Source organism: Dermacentor variabilis, chromosome 1 (assembly GCF_050947875.1).
Source record: "Dermacentor variabilis isolate Ectoservices chromosome 1, ASM5094787v1, whole genome shotgun sequence".
Classification (NCBI taxonomy): Eukaryota; Metazoa; Arthropoda; class Arachnida; order Ixodida; family Ixodidae; genus Dermacentor; species Dermacentor variabilis.
The window spans coordinates 30,879,372-30,898,713 of NC_134568.1; the positions used below are offsets into that span (position 1 = coordinate 30,879,372).

The 19,342-nt window shown below is 48.1% G+C and overlaps 1 protein-coding gene across 1 annotated transcript in view; it reads left to right on the forward strand.

Annotated features, from left to right (window-relative positions):
- The window catches only part of LOC142576211 (O-acyltransferase like protein-like), a 74,828-nt gene extending 56,432 nt beyond the window's left edge, over positions 1-18,396 (forward strand). Inside the window, exons 11-15 of the mRNA XM_075686232.1 lie at positions 8,468-8,590; positions 9,401-9,521; positions 10,257-10,446; positions 12,840-12,982; positions 17,247-18,396. Of these exons, the coding sequence (XP_075542347.1) occupies positions 8,468-8,590; positions 9,401-9,521; positions 10,257-10,446; positions 12,840-12,982; positions 17,247-17,468 (799 nt within the window). The 3' untranslated portion in view covers positions 17,469-18,396. The remainder of the gene's footprint in view (positions 1-8,467; positions 8,591-9,400; positions 9,522-10,256; positions 10,447-12,839; positions 12,983-17,246) is intronic.
- The last annotated feature ends 946 nt before the right edge of the window (positions 18,397-19,342 follow it).

Sequence of the window (19,342 nt, forward strand, 5' to 3'; positions counted from 1 at the left end):
GTTACCTTCAAAGAAGCTTGTCTATGAGGTATTGCTGGCTTTGCAATTGGGTATGCTGATTCTGCAGTTTGCTCTGCTGGTTCTGCTGTTTGTTTTCTAGGAGCCGTGTGGCTGCGGCTGCGGCCGACGAGTCCAGGCTGGTCGTACCAACCAAGTCGCTCGAGCCGCTTGGTGCCAAGCTCCTGGAACTCTACATTGCTGGAGCTCCAGCGGTTGTCTCTTTCTCGGAGCCTGTTGAGGCGCTGTTACTGTATATTGTAGGGCGGTGGGTTTGGCTTTAGTCCCTTCTTGCACTCTGTACTTCCAGTCGTGCCCTTCTCCGAAGAGCTTGCACGTCGGTTTGTAATCGTGGTTCTGTGGTTGCCCTGTCTTGCCGCATTTGTAGCAGAAATCTTAGATCGGTCTCGGACAGATGCCTTGACGGTGTCCCGTGTTGCCACAGGTGCGGCAGTACTGCTATGACTTGCGATATGATCTGCAGCGGAAGCCTACGCTCTGGAAGGTGATGTAGTAGGGAACGTGCGGCCCTTCGAAGAATACGACTGCTGCGGTCGACTGACCCATCATTTGGGCGTGAAGAACGGTGTATCTTGCCGGTGCACGGATTCCTGCCATGAGTTTTGCAGTGCACGTTCCGGGTATGGGGCCATTGATGACGCCTCTGGAGACGTCGTCCGGAGGTCGTATGTTGCCTTTGATGTTGTGGTAAATGCCTCCAAGCTGTATACTGTTGATGTTGACCAGCATCTCGGCATCTTCCTTGTCGGCCATACTTTTGATGATTAAATTTTCGATTCTCTGAACTTGTGCGCATACTTTGTCATTGAAATCTTGCTGCGATAGTCTACTCGCACTGCTGACGGCGTGCATGACTGCGACTGTGTTCCATTTGGCGAGGTCGAGACGCCTGCGGGCAGTAGACGATCTTAAGGTCGTCAAGTGGCAGGGACGGCATCCTGCGTCTGCGTTTTTTCTGTGACGGTGCTGGATTGGGCGTCTGCTCATTTGTTTGGGTTTTTTCGCCGGCGTTTTTATATTCGCGGTGTCCTTCTTTCCGTTTTTGTTTCTGGTGATCCAGGCGCTTTCCGCTTCGATTGTTCGGCCCATCGGGCCACCAAAACTTTTGGCGTAATTGACTCAGCAAGTGACCTGGACCACGAGGACACCACTCTCAACCCGGTAGGCCCACTTTTTGGAGTTTTATCGGAGATTGAAGTTTCCCCCTGGTCGGCGAGCTGGGCCAGCCATCAGGCCTAGCCGCACCCGGGATCCAACGGGCAACTAGGATGCGGGTGCAGCAGCGTAGCGACTAGAATGGACCCCCGGCAGGCGACCGTAACAACTTATAACCACCCGGCAAACGGACCAGCCCAAAATCCGTCAGAAACACAAGCGATGGAGGAAGCCTATCCCGCCGCATGTTCGGGACAGAGCGGCCTAGGGAGCGGAGTATACGAAGATTTAGCGATGCAGCAAGATATGCCGAGTTAGGCAGACACGGCAGATCAGCAGGAAGAAGACAAAAACTGGCAAATTTACTATTCCCGACGCCAGAAGAAAGGGCTTAAGCGCGCTACGCAGAGCGCCGCAATTTTGAAACCGGGTGAGCCTCACGCCGCCGAGAACAATATCAAGATGGCGCCGGCGACAGCAGCTGGCCTGACGTCAACGACACAAGGACAAAAGAGCGGCGCGGCGAGGCAGTCGAGGCACAGACTCCCGCCGCTCCCGTTGAACGACGCGAAGATCATTATCCGGCCTAAGGGCGGGCTGAAGGTTAAGGAGCTGAAGACGTACCAAGCGGCACGCGCTATCGTGGAAGCGTGTGGCCGAAAATTCGGAGAGGACAAGTTCCTGGTGAGACTCCGGCCAGGTTCCAACATCATCATCGCAAGCGCCTCGGACGAGGAAGCAGCCGGGATGATCAGGAAGATCAACTGCCTCAACTTTGACGGGCAAAATTACGACGTGAACGCCTACGTGGCGCTACCTGAAGACATCAAAAGAGCCGTTATTCACGGGCTACCCTCGGGAATCGCGGCGGACCTACTCGAATCCAAGTTGCGCCTACGCACCCAAGGAGTGGAGATCTTGAGCGCCAGAATGCTGGGCAAGTCGGAGACTGCACTCGTCACTTTCGACGGCCCTTTCATCCCCAAATACGTCATTTTTGGGGCATGCGAGTACAAGACCCACCCCTACAGACCAACTAGACAAGTATGCTTTGTATGCGGCGAGCAAGGACACCGCTCGGACGTGTGCCCAAAGCCGGGAATGAGAATCTGCCGCCAGTGCGGAGCAACTAGCCCCCTAGAGGGGCACCAATGCCAACCGAAGTGCCTGGTATGCGGAGGAGCCCACCTAACCGGAACCAGGGACTGCCAGCGGCGCCTCAAGGACACCAAAGAGCTCCGCGGCCGCCAACAACCGCATCAGCAGCAGCAACAACGCCGAGGCCGAAGCCGCAGCCGCAGGCGCCGACCCAGATGGCTGAGCTCGGAGGGCGATCGAGCCAGCCGGAGCCGCTCGAGGAGCCGAGCCAGGAGCCAGTCGAGGAGCCAGTCGAGGAGCCAGGCGAGAGACCCAGCCAGGGACAGCTCCTTCCCACCACTGCAGCCTCCGCCCACGAGGGGGCAGCAGCAACACAAGGGACAACAACATATTAAGAAGACCCAAGATAACGCTAAGGTGAGCTGGGGACCACCCAAAACACCACCTCCGCACTCGGGGAAAGATAATAATAATGGAGAGGAACTTAAAAATCTTAGAAAGGAAAACGAAGCATATCGCAAACGCATAGAACAGCTAGAAAGACGGTTGGAGGAGCTAATTAAAGCCCTGCAGGATCCAAGGACAGGTAGTCCCCCTAGACTGCAGACTCCACCACAACAACAACCACAGCAACCAGAATCTTTCGAAGACCAAATGAGAAAATTTATGACGTTTATACAAGAGAAAACAAATGCAATAGAACAGAAAATGGCAATAATGGATCAGGAGATCCGAAACCAACGCAAACAACAAATCTAACAACAAGCTAAAGACAAATTCAACCTAAGAAGACAGGGCCTCGAAAACTACCACGCGTCTAACACCGAGGACTAATCATGGCCAGATACGAAACAATAGAAATTTGGCAATGGAATTGCAGGGGCTATCGCAAAAAACAAGGGCAACTCCTACAGTACATAAACACACAACTCACACCACCAGATATCATAGCACTACAGGAGAAAGGGAAAACCACACCAACGCTAAAAGGCTACACGTGCTATGAAAAAGAACGCACAGCAATACTAATCAGTAAATCCCTCACCGCTATAGCGCACGACAGCATAGCCGACACAGACATAGACCACGGTATTGTCGAAATCATTCCAAAAAAGAAAAGAAAAGACAGCAGTGTCTTTGTCATAAATCTCTATAGTCCTCCGAGTCAAAAAGAGGCCGACTTCCGCAAATTTTTTGCAGGAGCGAGCAAATTAGCCAAAACAAACGCCCTAGTGATTGTAGGAGATTTCAACGCCAAAGATCTGACCTGGGGTTACAAAAAACCAGACAAGAAAGGCATGCAAGTTAAGGAAGCAGCAGATATGTACGGCTGCACCCTCATAACAGACGACAGTACGCCAACCAGACTAGGTAACAGCGTAAGCTCCGACACATGCCCTGACCTGACATACATCCGTAGAACAGACAAGGCGGTATGGGAAAACCTGCTGGAGAATCTGGGCAGCGATCACTACATCCTAAAAACGCAATTGGCAACCGGAAGAATGAAACGCAAAATTGGCACCACCAAGGTGACAGATTGGAATGCCTTCAGGAAGGAATGCAAAACTATAGAGGGAAACATCGAGTCCCTAGAAGGCTCGGGAAACAAGCTCAGGGAGGTGCTCGACAAGTACACAAAAGAAATAGAAAGAACAGAGGAAACACCTGAGGTGGACTCGCGACTACTCAAGCTATGGGAGGCAAGACGCGGGCTCACTAAAAGATGGAAAAAACAAAGGCTAAACAGGAAGCTCAAAAAGAAAATCGCAGAGATAACCAAGGAGGCGGAGGAGTATGCGGCTCAGCTGACTAGGCAAAACTGGCAACAGTTTAGCAAGTCCCTAAACGGAACGCTTAGCACGGCAAAAACATGGCACATACTCAAGGCGCTCTTGGACCCAACAAAAACAAAATCTGAAAACAATAAGGCCATACACCGCCTGGTACACCAATTCGAGGGACCGGACTCTGAACTGCTAGAGCAGGTCAGAGTCAAATGTTTCGGCCATGACCACCCGGCGGCCTACACACAACAATACAAAGGGAAAGAAAACGAGCTGCTGGACAGGCCAATCACAAAAGAAGAGGTGTATGCGGCCATAAGAAGCGTAAAAAAGAATACAGCAGCGGGCGCGGACAAAATCAGAAATTCACTTATTCGAAACCTAGGGGACGAACAGGTGGAACAACTCACCGCCTTCCTCAACCAACACTGGGCTACGGAAACGGTACCAGAGGAATGGAAACACGCCGAGATTGTAATGATTCCCAAACCAGGTAAAAAGCTACAGGTAACAAACTTACGACCAATCTCCCTCACATCGTGCTTAGGCAAATTATATGAGAGGATAGTAACAAAAAGACTACAACATTGCATGGAGGAAAACGAACTATACCCCCATAGTATGTTCGGTTTCCGATCCAAGCTTTCGACACAGGATGTCCTTCTCCAAATTAAACATGAGGTTCTCAGCAACATACCATACAACGGAGAACACATTTTAATGGCACTAGACATAAAAGGAGCTTTTGACAATGTAAGCCACGCGGCAATCCTAGAAGGCCTTAACAGCGTAGACTGCGGGAAGAAAGTACACGGATACGTCAAAGCCTTCCTCTCCAATAGAACAGCAACAATAGGTTTGGGAGAGATTCGATCGCAAAAATTCCCCACACCAAACAAGGGGACACCCCAAGGTTCAGTAATTTCCCCGATACTCTTTAACATCGCAATGATTGGCCTAGGGCATAAACTAAGCAAAGTCGAAGGCATAAAACACGCCATTTATGCAGATGACATCACCATCTGGGCCCCTAAAGGCTCGCTGTGCCAAAAAGAAAGCTATCTGCAAGAAGCAGCCACTTGCGTGGAAGAATACGTCGGGGAAAGAGGCCTTGAGTGCTCCACGGAGAAATCCGAGCTTCTGAGAATTACACGGGGCAAGAAAAGCAAAGAAAGCCTTAACATATGGCTAAAGGGGCAGCCGATACCGGAAAGCCAACAAATCAGGATCCTTGGAATGTGGGTGCAATCCAACCAGCGCTGCACCCACACGCTGAAAACACTCAAGCAGTCAACAACCCAAATAGCACGCATGATCATGCGGGTGTCACAAAAGAGATATGGGATGAAAGAAAGAGACACACTTAAGCTGGTTGGCAACCTGGTGGTCAGCAGGGTCGCATACTCACTCCCGTACTTCAACTGCACCAAACAGGAAATACAAGAAGCGGACACAATTTTACGCAAAGCGTACAAAACAGCACTTCACCTGCCGAACAATACATCGACAGAGAAACTAATGGCACTTGGTTTAAGCAACACCTTCGAAGAACTAAAAGAAGCCCAAAGTATCGCATAGCTCATGAGACTCCAGCAGACCAAAACTGGAAGGGAACTGCTAATAAGGCTAGGCTTCGCGGAATCAATCAAAGAAACCCAAAGAACGGAGGGGATTCCTGATGAATATCAGAAAACATACACTGTTAGCCCCCTACCCAAAAACATGGACCCAAACCTCCACACGGCGCGAAGGGACGCAAGGGCGAAATACGTCGAAAAGTGCCTGGCCACAAAAAACACAACAGTATACACAGATGCTGCAGTATACGCCAAGCAAAGAGGCACAAGCATAGTAAAGACAGCTGCGATAGTAATAAGCCAGGACTACAAAGAGATCAGCAGCGCGTCAATGAAGGACTGCTCGGTAACGGAAGCTGAGGAAATAGCCGTAGCTCTAGCGGCAGTGGAGGGCTACCGATCCGAAAGGTCTTTAACAATACTCACCGACTCGCAAACTACGTGTCGGAATTACATGAACGGCAGAATAGGTTGCAGAGCGCTTCACATCCTCCGCTCCTGCAGGGCTAACAACCAAGTCAGGCATACAATTTTCTGGGTACCGGGACACGCTGGAATAGAAGGGAACCTAAGGGCGGACAAGGCAGCTCGAGAGCACACAAACCGAGCGGCCACAAGCACCGACCCTGAGGAACCTATACCAGTCAACCCAAGCTACTCAGACATTTTGAATTACTATAAGGGGGTCCGAATCAAATACCCTCCACCCCACAACAGCCTAAATCAGCATGAAGCAACCTCTTGGAGGAGGCTGCAAACAGGAACATATCCAAACCTAAACACACTAAGCAAGATGTTTCCCACCCAGTATAAAGACATTTGCCCCTGGTGCGGCGCCAAGCCCACCTTATATCACATTACATGGGAATGCGTTCAGAATCAACAATTCCTTCAAATAAAAGACCCGAGTGCGGAGCAGTGGGAGAGGGTGCTCTCCAGCAGCGACCCGAAAGTCCAGCATGGACCAGTAAGGCACGCTCGCCGAGTAGCGACCCTCAGTTGTGCCCTGGAATAGGGGCGTCGACCCTGCGCAGATGGGGAAGAAGACTGTGAGGATGGCCGACCACATCTGCCACCGCTAATTTCTACCCAATTAGAGCAAATAAAGTTTTTCCTCCTCCTCCTCCTCGGCCGCTTTCTGCGTCACAGTTCCTGGAATCCTACTCGGTGATTCTTCCGCTCGGTCCCTTTGCATCGTATTTGCGTCATCTTGCTGGTTCTTTCATATTTCGCTTGCTACAACTAGATCTCGGCTCAACGTAGGGGCCCTTCGGCGGGGCGTGGTCGAGCGCTCGTGCGCACGCGGCCCGCGGCGCGGCGGCGTTTCTTCCGATGGGATTGCGGGAGCTGGTTTGGCGTTAAGCTTAACCGGGCGGGCGGGCGCTCGTTGGGAATAACGTATAATACCTTGAGATAAAGTGTACATACCCGAAAGCGGCTAGTGTCTGTCGATTTCGCTCGTCTTGCCGGCTGCAGCAGTGCAAAACTTGGCTACGTTGCAGGCCTTGCTCCAGGATGAAAAGCACGAAAAGCGGGAGCCCATTTGAGACACGTCTGCTTTCCACGGCCCCCTGAGGACTTTTCTTTTTTCAAGACAAATTCCCGAAGAAAAAAAATTAAATTTAATGAGAGCGATAGAGAGAGTGAAAGGATAGCAAAGGGCAGAGAGGTCAACCGTCGATCATATAGTCTCCTACCCTACGTGCACGGGGGGTTAGGGAAGAGCAAGGAAGTGAGGAGAGTAAAAAGAGCAAGAGACTGAACGCTGCGTGCAAACACGCACAAGGATACGCAGGACAAACGATACACGGTCACGCGTGTTGGCGCACTTCCAAAAACTGCAGTATAGCGCACAAATCGCTTTCGGCGCAAGTGATAGATGCGGCCACGCTCCAAGAAATTTCGTCTCAGGAAATGTTCTGGTGTCCAGTCGGTTTAGTGTGTCTGTAGAAGAATGCGCTGGATGTCATAGTCACAGGTGTTCGACGGTGTCTTGCGATCCACAAGAAGTGCCGCGTTAGTCTATGGGTCATTCCCAACATGGCAGAGATAAGCGTTCGTAAGTGCCGCTTCGAGCCGTAGGCGGTGAGTAACGTCGCATCGCCGCGGGAGGCGCTAGTTGGCGCTCGCGGCCTTCGCAGAAGGTCCAGGGTATGCGGCCGGCAATTGGAGATGCTCGGAGAACACCAGGACTCCAGCGCAATGTGTGTGCCGTTTTTCCTCGTGCTTTCTAAACGCCGGTCCTACAAATTATGATCTATGCTACACCAAGAGGCCCAACTTTCCACCTTATTAAAACTTAAGAAAGCTTGCGTTGTTCTTGCAAGAAAGCAAACTAAGTTATATTGCAGCATCCATTCTCGCCAAACGAATTGAAAGCGCATGGGTGCCTTCGTTGGCAGCGCTGGCTTAGGGAGTATCGCCAAGGACGCAAACCAGCCCTGCGCTTGCTGTTGAATAATAATAATATTTGGGGTTTTACGTGCCAAAACCACTTTCTGATTATGAGGCACGCCGTAGTGGAGGACTCCGGAAATTTTGACCACCTGGGGTTCTTTAACGTGCACCTAAATCTAAGCACACGGGTGTTTTCGCTATCGCCCCCACCGAAATTCGGCCGCCGTGGCCGCGATTCGATCCCGCGACCTCGTGCTCAGCAGCCCAACACCATAGCCACTGAGCAACCACGGCGGGTTTGCTGTTGAACATGCGTGTACTTACACTAACGGGTCTGTTTAATATATCGGTGGCGACAAGTGCGTTTGAATGTTTGTCGAAATATTGTGAGCCACTACCCCATTGTAATACACACGTGGTTGCGAACGCTCGCAGTCGTCCAGTGGTGGGTCGTGTGCTGGCCATTAGCGGCATCGTGGCGTCCATGGCACTGACCTTCCTCTTCACATTGCTTCATGACCTGGGACCGACCTGGTTGTTCCGTGAGTACAAGCCCGGGTAAGGTCCTTCATCAGCTCTGCAGCAGTAAAATTAAAGATCATGAGCCCCCGCGCACCTGTACCATGTCCTTTCTTACAGCGAAGCTGTTTATGCGGACCCTGTGCCGTCGTAGTCAGACTTCGCTAAAAAGGGGCCACGTGACCTAGCAGGAGGGGAAAAGAAGAGCTTAACAGGGGGAAAGTGGTTGGAGTAACACCTTTCCCTCCGTGAGAATGCTATCGTATACGCGAATCTTATACGGTTCTCACACGGTGCATTTTCGGCGATCGAGCCAGATTGGCATCGAATTTATCGACGATTGATTCCACCCTGCCGCGAGAGAAGCAAATGCTGTGCCGGTGGTTTGCGGCCAACGAACAGTGCCTAGCGATTGAAGCGCGACACTATAGGAGCGCATGGCTGCCGGCACTTCTTGCGACGTGGACTCGCGCGCAAAAAAAAAAAAAAGACTCTGGGAGAACCGAAAAAAAAAACGCACGCCTAAAGCATGCTCACCATGCGAAGCACGCAAAAGCGAAAATGAGGTGAAGCAATGCTGAAACAAAAGATTTACGATATAGACTGCTTGCGAAGTTTGACTTGCATGGTGTAACACTCGGTGTAACTAACACAGCTTCGCTGTTCGACCACCTTCACGGACTGGAAGGGGCGGTGATTTTTTTTTTCACTTTTATTTTGTTGTAGTGGCTACACTAATACCGCTAAAGATTGATTGATTGATTGATTGATTGATTGATTGATTGATTGATTGATTGATTGATTGATTGATTGATTGATTGATTGATTGATTTCCTCGAAAACATCTAGAACGCGGGACACCTACGCGGAAATGATCTACGTGCGGCCTTACACAAGAGTCGGTGCCTTTTTCTTGGGAACGCTGGCGGGTGAGCTTCTCTCCCACCGGAAGAAGATCACCATCAACAAGGTGACCAATTATTTCAATGTATAGTTTGAGTCGCCATTCGGTACGAGCTAGTGCAGTGAACGTTTATGCTTGGTTGTTGAGACGGCAGTGCAGTTGATGCGTTAGCGGAAAAAAAACTGAACAAACATCGCCCAATGATCAATTTTCAGTAAATCCTGCATGTGAGCATTAAAAAAAAAGAAATCGTAGAGCCCATAGTTACAGTGACCTCCTTCAGGAGAGCACATACGATATACTGAGCTTCAATACGTAAGCTCGTGTCATCATTAACAACAATTCATTCAGCGTTGGTGTCTAGTTAAGCGTCAAATACACTGGTCTTTCCGGCTAATATGTCCCAAATCTTCTTTACGAAAAGCTCTAAAGCAATAACTGTTTCGTGAATACGGGTTCCGTCAAAGCTATATTGTCATCCAATCGTAAAGGTCAGTATTCTACTATTTAAGGCTGCCAGCAAACGACAAACAGCTTCTAAGAGCGAAAAGCTTTGCGAGCACATATTCGAGCCGTTGCTATATCCGCGTTGCTTCTATTAGAAGCAATGCGCAGTTGAGTCAACCTACGTGGAGACCTCCATTATATTTAAATAACGTCGATATTCGCTTTGAACAACCCGCACATTCCGTATAGCGCATGGTGGCACGCGAGAGGTCTGCTAAGATTGGACTCGTACGTCGTTCACCCAGAGTGAGTGCAACGACACCCACCCGAAAAAGCGCGTCCCGCCGCGCGCAGGGGCTGGTGCTTCTTGGCTGGCTGTGCTGCCTGGGCACCCTGTTAGCGCTCATCCACGCACCGTTCAAGTGGAACCGCGGCCTGGAGTTGCCCGGCACCGAGGCGTCGGCCGCGTACGGGGCCTTCTCGCGAGTCCTCTGGGCCGCTTCCATCTGCTGGGTGGTCGTCGCCTGTGCCCACGGCTACGGTGGTACGTCATCATCTACGCGCTTTGTTATAGGAACGCGCATATAGAGACACACTATAGACGGGGCCGCTGTGCACAGATCATCGCCTGTTGGTCGTTTTGTGCTTCTGCAAGCGGGCAAATCAATCCACTGGGTGACGGTTCGGGTTATATCGGCGACACGACGAAACTTCAAAGTCTCCTCCGGTGTGACCAAAGTCTTAAATGCGAGCTCTAACTCTCAGAGACCTTGGAATTGGCTTCTCCAATTCTGCTGCGCGCTCCTCTTTGACAGCCCACGTAAACTAAAGTGTAAAGTACAATTCGTTCATTTGATTCGAACGCCGTCTCCATCGCTCGTTGGCTCACAAGGCTGTGTGGGCATTTTTGTGTTTCTTGAGGGCGACTGGCCGCTGTGAACTCCTTTGAATTAGTGGTGCGCGAATTCATCACGTCTCTCTCTCTCTCTATCTCTCTCTCTCTATCTCTCTCTCTATCTCTATCTCTCTCTCTCACACACACACACACACACACACACACACACACATACACACACACACACACACACCTTCTATTTCCCATTCCCTTCCGCCAGCGTACGGTAGCCGACCAGACGCTTTTCTGGTTAGCATCCCCCCATTGCCTTATCCCTTTCTTTCCTCCATCTCCTTGACAGTACTTCTCAGGATTAACTTCAAAAAAACTTCGAAAATTCACACAGTAACGCGATGCTACGCGCTAGAACATTCAGACGGCGGCACAATTTAGAAGCCCTTAAAAACTTCAGCAAAGCACTTGATGCCTTGAGTGCCGAAACTCGTCAGGACCAGTCTTTCTCCTTTTATTCCCTTTACCCCTCTCCCCAGCACAGAGTAGCCAGCCGATACTTACACTGGCTAGCCTCCCTGTCTTTCCTCCCCTTTTGTCTCTCTCTCTCTCTTAACTTCAATCATGAAAGTAGAAATTTTGTATTTTATGGTGTCACCTATAACTTGTTAAAGCATTTTGCGAACATAGATCCGTATTCACAAAGCTTTACGTTCTTAAAAGGCATTTACCATGGGCTGTCCACCTGCGCTAATATCTTCAGCAATGGACTTCGCTAGAACTTTCTCTTACGAGCAATTCTAGCGCAAGATGTTTCTGTTAGTATACAGGCCTTCGAGGCGCAAAGCTGTAACTGTTCTTTTTTTTTTTTGCGAGCAATCCAGTAAGATTGTGAAGTAAGGAAAAAGTGGTGTTAATCACATATCCGATTCCTGGTTCGAAAGAACGATAATCTTTTTCGCATTTTTTTGTTTTGACTGCCGAGGTGTTGGAGCGCCGAATGTCACAGAGATAGCCCTATTGTAATGTCATAATTGTTTAGCGCATGAAATTTCACTGCATCCGCGCTGTTAGTGATTTGCCTCTGCCCTGCGGGAGCCGTAGTGGCGACCGCAGTGCCTACGAAGCATTTTTGAATAGACAACTGAATGTGTCCTACCGGGACGCTAAAGAAGAACGAGAGCACCAAAGCGGCAAAGCACTTGCGCGCTAGGAAGAGTACGAAACCTTACGGCGAAACCGCGCGCATGCCTACGTGCCGCGCCGGCATCAGCTCATGCGTTCCAATGTCCATTTGATTTAAGATGGGGTGGGAGGTATTCTGTGCGTGTGAACTCAGTACACCGTCCATTTCGGCCGCCGCTGATAGGGCGGAACTGAACCAGTGAGAGGGAAACTGGTTGCGGATCCTTGTTTCCTTCTCGCTGGTACCCCAGCCCAGCCAATCAGCAGCAGCCAAACTGTATATGTCCACTAGGTGAACATCTACGTTAGAATTGTGTTTTCCGCGGCGAGCTACTCTTTAAAATCCCCCAAGACTTAAAAATTATCACCCTGTACACTCTGGATTGAATGGACACTGCATCCATTTAAGATCACGCAAAGGCGTACAACAAAATTTACATTCATGACACAGTAGCGCAGTGCCTTGGATGCCGGTCAGTACCTCCATACCCCACATATACTTTATTTTTACAAGTAGTAGGCTTCAAGACAAATAAGTTAGATGCATAGATAATTAGCACATGCGCGCCATTACTCACGGTATTTTCTTGTATACTCTTCTTTTTTTGGTAATTGTTTACAAGCTGTTTCGCTGTTATTTGTATTGCTTTATTTTCCACCAATGTTACCTGGTAGCACCTTAGTTACTGCATGGTGTGCGGAGGCTAGTGGTGAGGAGGAAGTAAGGACTGTTGTGTTTCCTAGCGTCAATATACCTCCGTATTCTTGTACATGACTGTCGACAATCAGTGAGATGCTCATGATGGCAAGTCAATAACCTTGCAGCTGACCGTTGCCTGAAGTTGTTTCCCCCCCCCCTTTTTCCCACATCACATGCATTATACGATCGCTCGTCGGCGATGCAGGCTGGCTGAATAACCTGCTGTCGCTCAAGTGCTGGCAGCCACTGAGTCGTCTCCTCTACTCGCTCTACTTGGTCGGCCCGCTTGTCATCGCCTACTCGAATGGAGTCCGGGAGCACGCCTACTACCTCTCCTACGACGCCATGGTCAGTAAACGCACATCAATTGCTCACAAACGCGAGACGGTGCGCAGTTCTGGCGTTTACACGGAACAGGGGTGCTACCATGAAAGTATATTTATCCGATGGCCCCAGTGTTGTTAACTGTTCCAGTTTTGCCTTTTTTTTTAAGCAGCCGGTAGTGCAATCGTTAGGTTCTATTACGGCCATTTGATCAATTTACGAGCATGTACGAAAAAAAAAAACAAATCGTAGTCAAATTTAATAGAAATGAGTTTGCGAATATGCACTGATGAGAGCGAAGTGACGGAAATAGGCCCACTCATTCATTGTCGCGTGCTTCGAGAAGCACCGTTTGTGTCACCATATGCACTAGCAGACATCGCACATTTGGAAGGGATGTTTTTCATTGGCCGGGCGTTGCTTTCATTTCATTTCCTCTCACCATTACCAGTTGCTGTTTTCAGAAAAAACTCCCTGGTACTAATAATATTCGTGAATCAGGGCTCGGCATTGATCAACGGCTACGTTCCACGACGTACACGGGATTTCAGATATCAGTATTCAACGAAAAACTACGCGTGTAGTATAATTATTTCGAAACATAGCTTCCTGCTGCTTGTGATCTGCGCTTCAGCACGGTCACGCCCGGAACCGAAAGGTTTCGTTTTGATTTAATATCTACCTTAACACGCCGACTTTCGGAAATAGAGCTACGCTGATTAGAGGGGTGTACTCATTCAATCCGTCGTAACCAGAACAGTGAATTTCTGCCATGTCTGAAAGGTTCAACAGTGGTGAAGCTCAAGGGGGAATATGATGAACACACTGCTCGTATTCTTTGGTATATGTTGACAAACGTATTATTAATCTTTCGTTGGTACTGAACGGACGTAAATCTTTGACTTGAACGCCTTCAAAGCAGTAACTTTTCGAACGTTGCACACTAGGGGTGACATACACTGGTAATCATTGCGATAGGGTGGCCAAGCACAATTGTTACACAAGTTCCATCACTGAGTGGAGCCAAGGTTATTTGCAAAGGTAGTTGCTTTTAAATGGAGGCACGCAGAGCCCAACAACTCTGGCTGTGAGAGCAAAGGCTTGTGGATGTCGAAGCGATACGCTTCGGCATGATGAGATGTACTAACCTTATGATACCATACAGAGTGGCGAAGGAGTGAAGTGGACCTCACGTACATGACATGCGAGATCGACATGGCTCCCTCCAGACATTGCGCAACGAGCACAGAAGTCGTATTATCTATTCAAACGGATAGCTTCAACAGATACAATCTGGTCGTGTGTATATATATATATATATATATATATATATATATATATATATATATATATATATATATATATATATATATATATATATATATAAAGAGAGAGAGAGAGGTAACTTGCCCCCCAACTCGAAAAAAGTGGGAAAGCCGCAGCACGGAAGGCTTCGGCAGACCAAGCAAGGATATCTGTACAAATTGCTTATTTTTAATAAAGATTATTATTATTATTATTATTATTATTATTATTATTATTATTATTATTATTATTATTATTATTATTATTATTATTATTATTATTATTATTATTATTATTATTATTATTATTATTATTCACGTTCGTCAACAGTCATGAAACAATACAAAACAAGATATCACTCTGCTTAGTGGCGACGGCCAACCTGTCCCAGATGTCGCGGCCACCTTCGCCCTGCACTTCGGGTCTGTGTACGGTGAAGGGTACAGCGACGGAGATAGCGATCTTTCTAATCACCCTTCCCTGGATTCAAGTCTATCGGTCTCAGAGGAACTTGTCTTTAAGAGCATAAAACGCCTAAAACTCTTTTTCGTGTACTCCTGATGACATTTCACCTGCTTTGATTAAGGCGTTCGGGTTCTTGCTTGTTCCAGTGCTTACTTGTATGTTTAATTCTGCTTTAAAGGTGAACACATTCTCCAAAGGCTTGTAAAACAGCGCAGGTCATTCTCTTCTTTAAGTCAGGGGTAAAAACCGCTGCGAGTAACTACAGGCCTCTCCTATGCACAGCATCTAAGTTATTCGAGTCAACTCTGCACTCAATAATTTCATCCTCTATAAAAATGCTATCATTCCTCTGCGGCTTAAGAGACCGTTTATAGTGTCCTTGTGTATGGTGTCCCTCCCACATGCACTCAGTGCTTACTATCTCCCTTTTTCCTCTTTCTATTCCCCTTTCCCTCACCCCCAGTGTAGGGTAGCAAACCGGATGCTCTTCTGGTTGACCTCCCTACCTTTCCTATCCTTGTTTTCTCTCTCTCTCTCTCTCTCTCTCTCTCTCTCTCTCTCTGCAGCATGGATTCATATCGGGACGCTCCACAACGACCAACCTTGTTAGCTTCATGATGCTTGCGTCTCAAGCAGTGTATAAGAAAGAACAGCTCGATGTCATTTATTTTGACCTCAGTAAGGTGTTTGATGTCGTATGCTACAAAATACTCCTTCAAAAGTTGACACAACTCGATCTGCACCACTCTGTCACAGCGCTGATAAGAACTACCTACGCGACTGGTACTGCTGCGTTAGCGGAAATGGTCAGACGTGAGAACCTTATGCGGTTACAAGTGGAGTTACTCAAGGGTCTGTCCTGGGCCCTTTCTTTTCTCGCTGTTTATTAACGACGTTTCGACAGTCATTCAAATTGAATTGGACAAACTTTTATAAAGGCCCCGCAGAACGCACGTCAGTGGCCAGTGGGCGTCTCCCACGCAGGGACCGACAGGAAGTACCTGGCGGCCGCTGCGCGAGCCTGCTGGATGGCCCACTGCTGGTATCGTATACGAGCGGGCTTCGTAGGGTCTTCTCCCACAGTCATTCAAAACGCTTCAATTTCGCTATGTGCTGATGACGCGAAACTTTTCAAATCGGAGAAAAATTTTAATTATTGTGCCGCTCTTCAGAAGGACATTGCAAATTTTGCGTCATGATGCGCTGAATACAAGCTGGTCGTAAATGCATCAAAAACAAAAGTTACAAGCTTTACGCGAAAGACTAACAGGACCTTGTATCCCTATAGCGTTAAGGATGTTCTCCTGCCAAGAGCTTAGGGAACGAAAGACCTTGGAGTGTACTTCGATGGCTCTGAGTGTCTCCCCACGCTCAACAGACGAGGCAGCATGCACTCCTAACGCTCGGCACAGTATGTCGGGTGACGAGAGATTTCAAACAGCCTGGGCCATTTGTAACTTGATTAAGGAGCGTATTTTTTCCATTTCTTGAGTACGCCTTTGTGGTTTGGGGCAGCACTTGTAGGTCAAATTCTGAACTTCTCTAAAATGTGCAAAAAAAGTTCCCATCTGTATTTAAACATCGATTCTGTCAAAAGCCTTCCATCTCCATAGAGATAACACAGACACTCACGTTACCTACCCTCCCCTGCAGAGGCAATAAATCGTGCGTTCTTTTTCTTCACAAATAATACATGGAATAATCTGCTGCTCACACTTGCTTTGTAATGTGCAATTTTACATTCCGCAGAAAGGCACAAGGAAACCGCGCGCATTTCAGCCTTCAGATTTTTGTGAACCTCTATCTAGAGTGCAGGCGACATATAATGCCCGTTCAGAGTGCCATAATATCTTCATGCCTAATTTTAATATTTTCCTGAAAGGAGTTGCAGAGGTATTTCAATAACTGAACAAAAACTCTCATATCTGTTGTGTGTTCCATGCATCATTCTGTACTCCTTTCTCCTGTTTCTTCACTTTTGCTTTGTTTTCTATTCGTGTACACATTTTATGCTCTGTTAAAATCTGTATTCGCGAAATTATTATTCTTTCTTATGTGTGCGCGCGTGTGTATGTATGTGTGAGCTTGCACTGTTCTTCATTCTCATTGTTTTGCCAAGTGTGCCAGCACCAAGACCCTCGAGGTTGCTCCTGGGTACTTTAATAAACACATTTGATTGATTGATTGATAAGGACGTGTAATCATTGGCGGTCCATGCATCGCTGGTAATATGTTCGTTACCACCAATTAGCTGGTGTCTTTTCTCATAAAGTACTCTAGCGTACTCTCCCATGAGTATCCACCATGGGCTCATCTACAAAAAGCATTTCGCATAGTCGCGAGCAGTCCGCCACAAGCGCTGGCGAATCGCGGTGTAGCAAGCATGTCGTCAACAAAGGTCGCCAGCCAGTGACGACCAATTATCACGAGCAAAAATCAGCGTGGATATGGGTCAATATTTTTCACACAAGTGTGTACTGTCGCTGTTAATCTGCACGTACACCCGATCCCCGCGCAGGCCTACGTGCTGCTGCACCACTTCGTGCTCAGTCTGGTGGCCGCGGTCGTGCTCTCGCTGCTGTTGGAGCAACCCTTCGTGCGCCTCGAGGCTCTTGTGTCGGAGCGGCTGGCCGCAAGGCGCCCGCCGCCTCCTGAACCCATGGTCCAGGTGCCGCACATCGAACGTCACTGGCTCGACAAGGGGCACGAGAATCCGGCGTTCGCCAAGGAGAAGCTCTGACCACGCTGCACACGTGGTGATGCGTGGGCGATGTTTGAGCGACCTCGACTGTATACCATAGCACCACTACTGCTGCGCTACGCTTACACATTGTTGAGAGACGTGTGGATTTTATTTTCTCCTTTCTTATCTCCCGTTGCACTCACCAGAAAGCTACTATTAAAAAAGCAGCAAACACCTGTTAAAGAAAATCCCGAAGATGTCACATATTTAAGGCTGGACTGTGGGAGGCACTTGCCTCTGAAACTGAAGGTGTCAAATGCACACTCCCGACCTTCTACGGGCCTTTAAGTGCCGCACCTACACAGCTCTGTGAAGCACCAGTCCAAAGGAAGTTGCCCTTTCCCAATTCCGCCTTTCTGGGAGGCGATTTGATAGGAGAAAAAACACTGTACATTCGTGTTTTGGTGGAACGTAACGACATTTCAAATAGCCACTGTATTGTAGCTGCTGTTATCTCAATAAACCTGGACATAGGTAATATGTTAACCACCTGCAGCTGTTGGTCACGCTCGAAGCTCGAAGCAGAACCGGTTGTGTCTGTCAATTGTATATTCTTCAGTAAAATATTACTTACGTTTCAGAAAAAAAGCGGAAACGAGAGACGCGACATCCCAGCCACCGCCTATCCTAATTTCCACGTTGCGCCAAGTCTGCAGCGCATTGCACGCATTGTCCCAACTTATACGACCAACGACCGTACTTTGCCTTTATTCGTAGACTCGACTTGCCTTAGCATGACTAGGCTGGTCTTCAGGGCTAAATCAAGATATGCCGGTCCCTAAATGTAATATTGTAAGTAATTTTATTGAAAAGGCCTTGCTAGCTACCAAAATGCTGCTTACACAAGTGGTTTATGCGCTTTCACGGATAAAATTCTCGCGACTAAGTAGAATCAGCAAATGTATTACTAACTATGTGCGAATAAACTTTTCTTTTTTATTTTGCAATTGCAGTATACGCTTCCATTAGGCACTTGTAGACGATCGTATTCGAGTTCAACTCTATTCTGTCGGATACTTCTGAAGCACCTGTGTAACGAGACAGTCATTATTAAACTTTACGCCATTTTCATATTCAGAGGCGAGAATCTCGACGCAAGCACAAACACCCCATCTGACAGAAATAATTGCGTGAGAAAGGGGCAAGCCAGTCTTGTCTTTGCCAGCCGAGGACACGAGCGTAGCTGTTATCAGCACCACCCAGTTGCTCGACCGGTTCATAGCATAGTTGTCACTATGCTTATGATACCGCCTCTGAATGCGAAATTAGCTTAACGAGTGCCAAGTTTAATTATGAATATCTCGTTCAACAAGCGCTCCGAAACTTTAAAGAAATGGAATTGTACTCGAATATGATTGTCTTCAAGTGCTTAATACAAAGGACTACAACAACAATCGCGAAATTTAAAAGAACAGTAACTAATATTTGTTAATTATGTATTTCTGGACTCTACTTCGCCGCGAAATTTGTGTCCACCAAGGCTCATTTTTTTCCATCAAAGCTCACCAGAGGCTCGCCGCGCAGCCTTTCCTCCTTGCCTGATGGAAAAGTCTAAAGGCGGCCTTTCTTCTTAGCTTGATGCAGTCTGTGACTTCTCTGATACAAACAGACGTTTTTGGTAGGTAAATGCATGTCTCCAACTGTTTGATAGATTCATACGAATGAATACGTGGCTGATAGAAATGTCATTTTGTGATTGTAACACACGAACAGTATATCTAGGGCCGAATAATTAGCAGCATAACACTAAATTACATTACATACTTGGAAACCTGTTCCAGGAACGTGAACGTTTGCTGGCGTCCGTTACAATTAGTCAAGTTTAAATGGCCAACGAGTAAAGGGCGCCGAGAGAAGGACCACCAGATGTT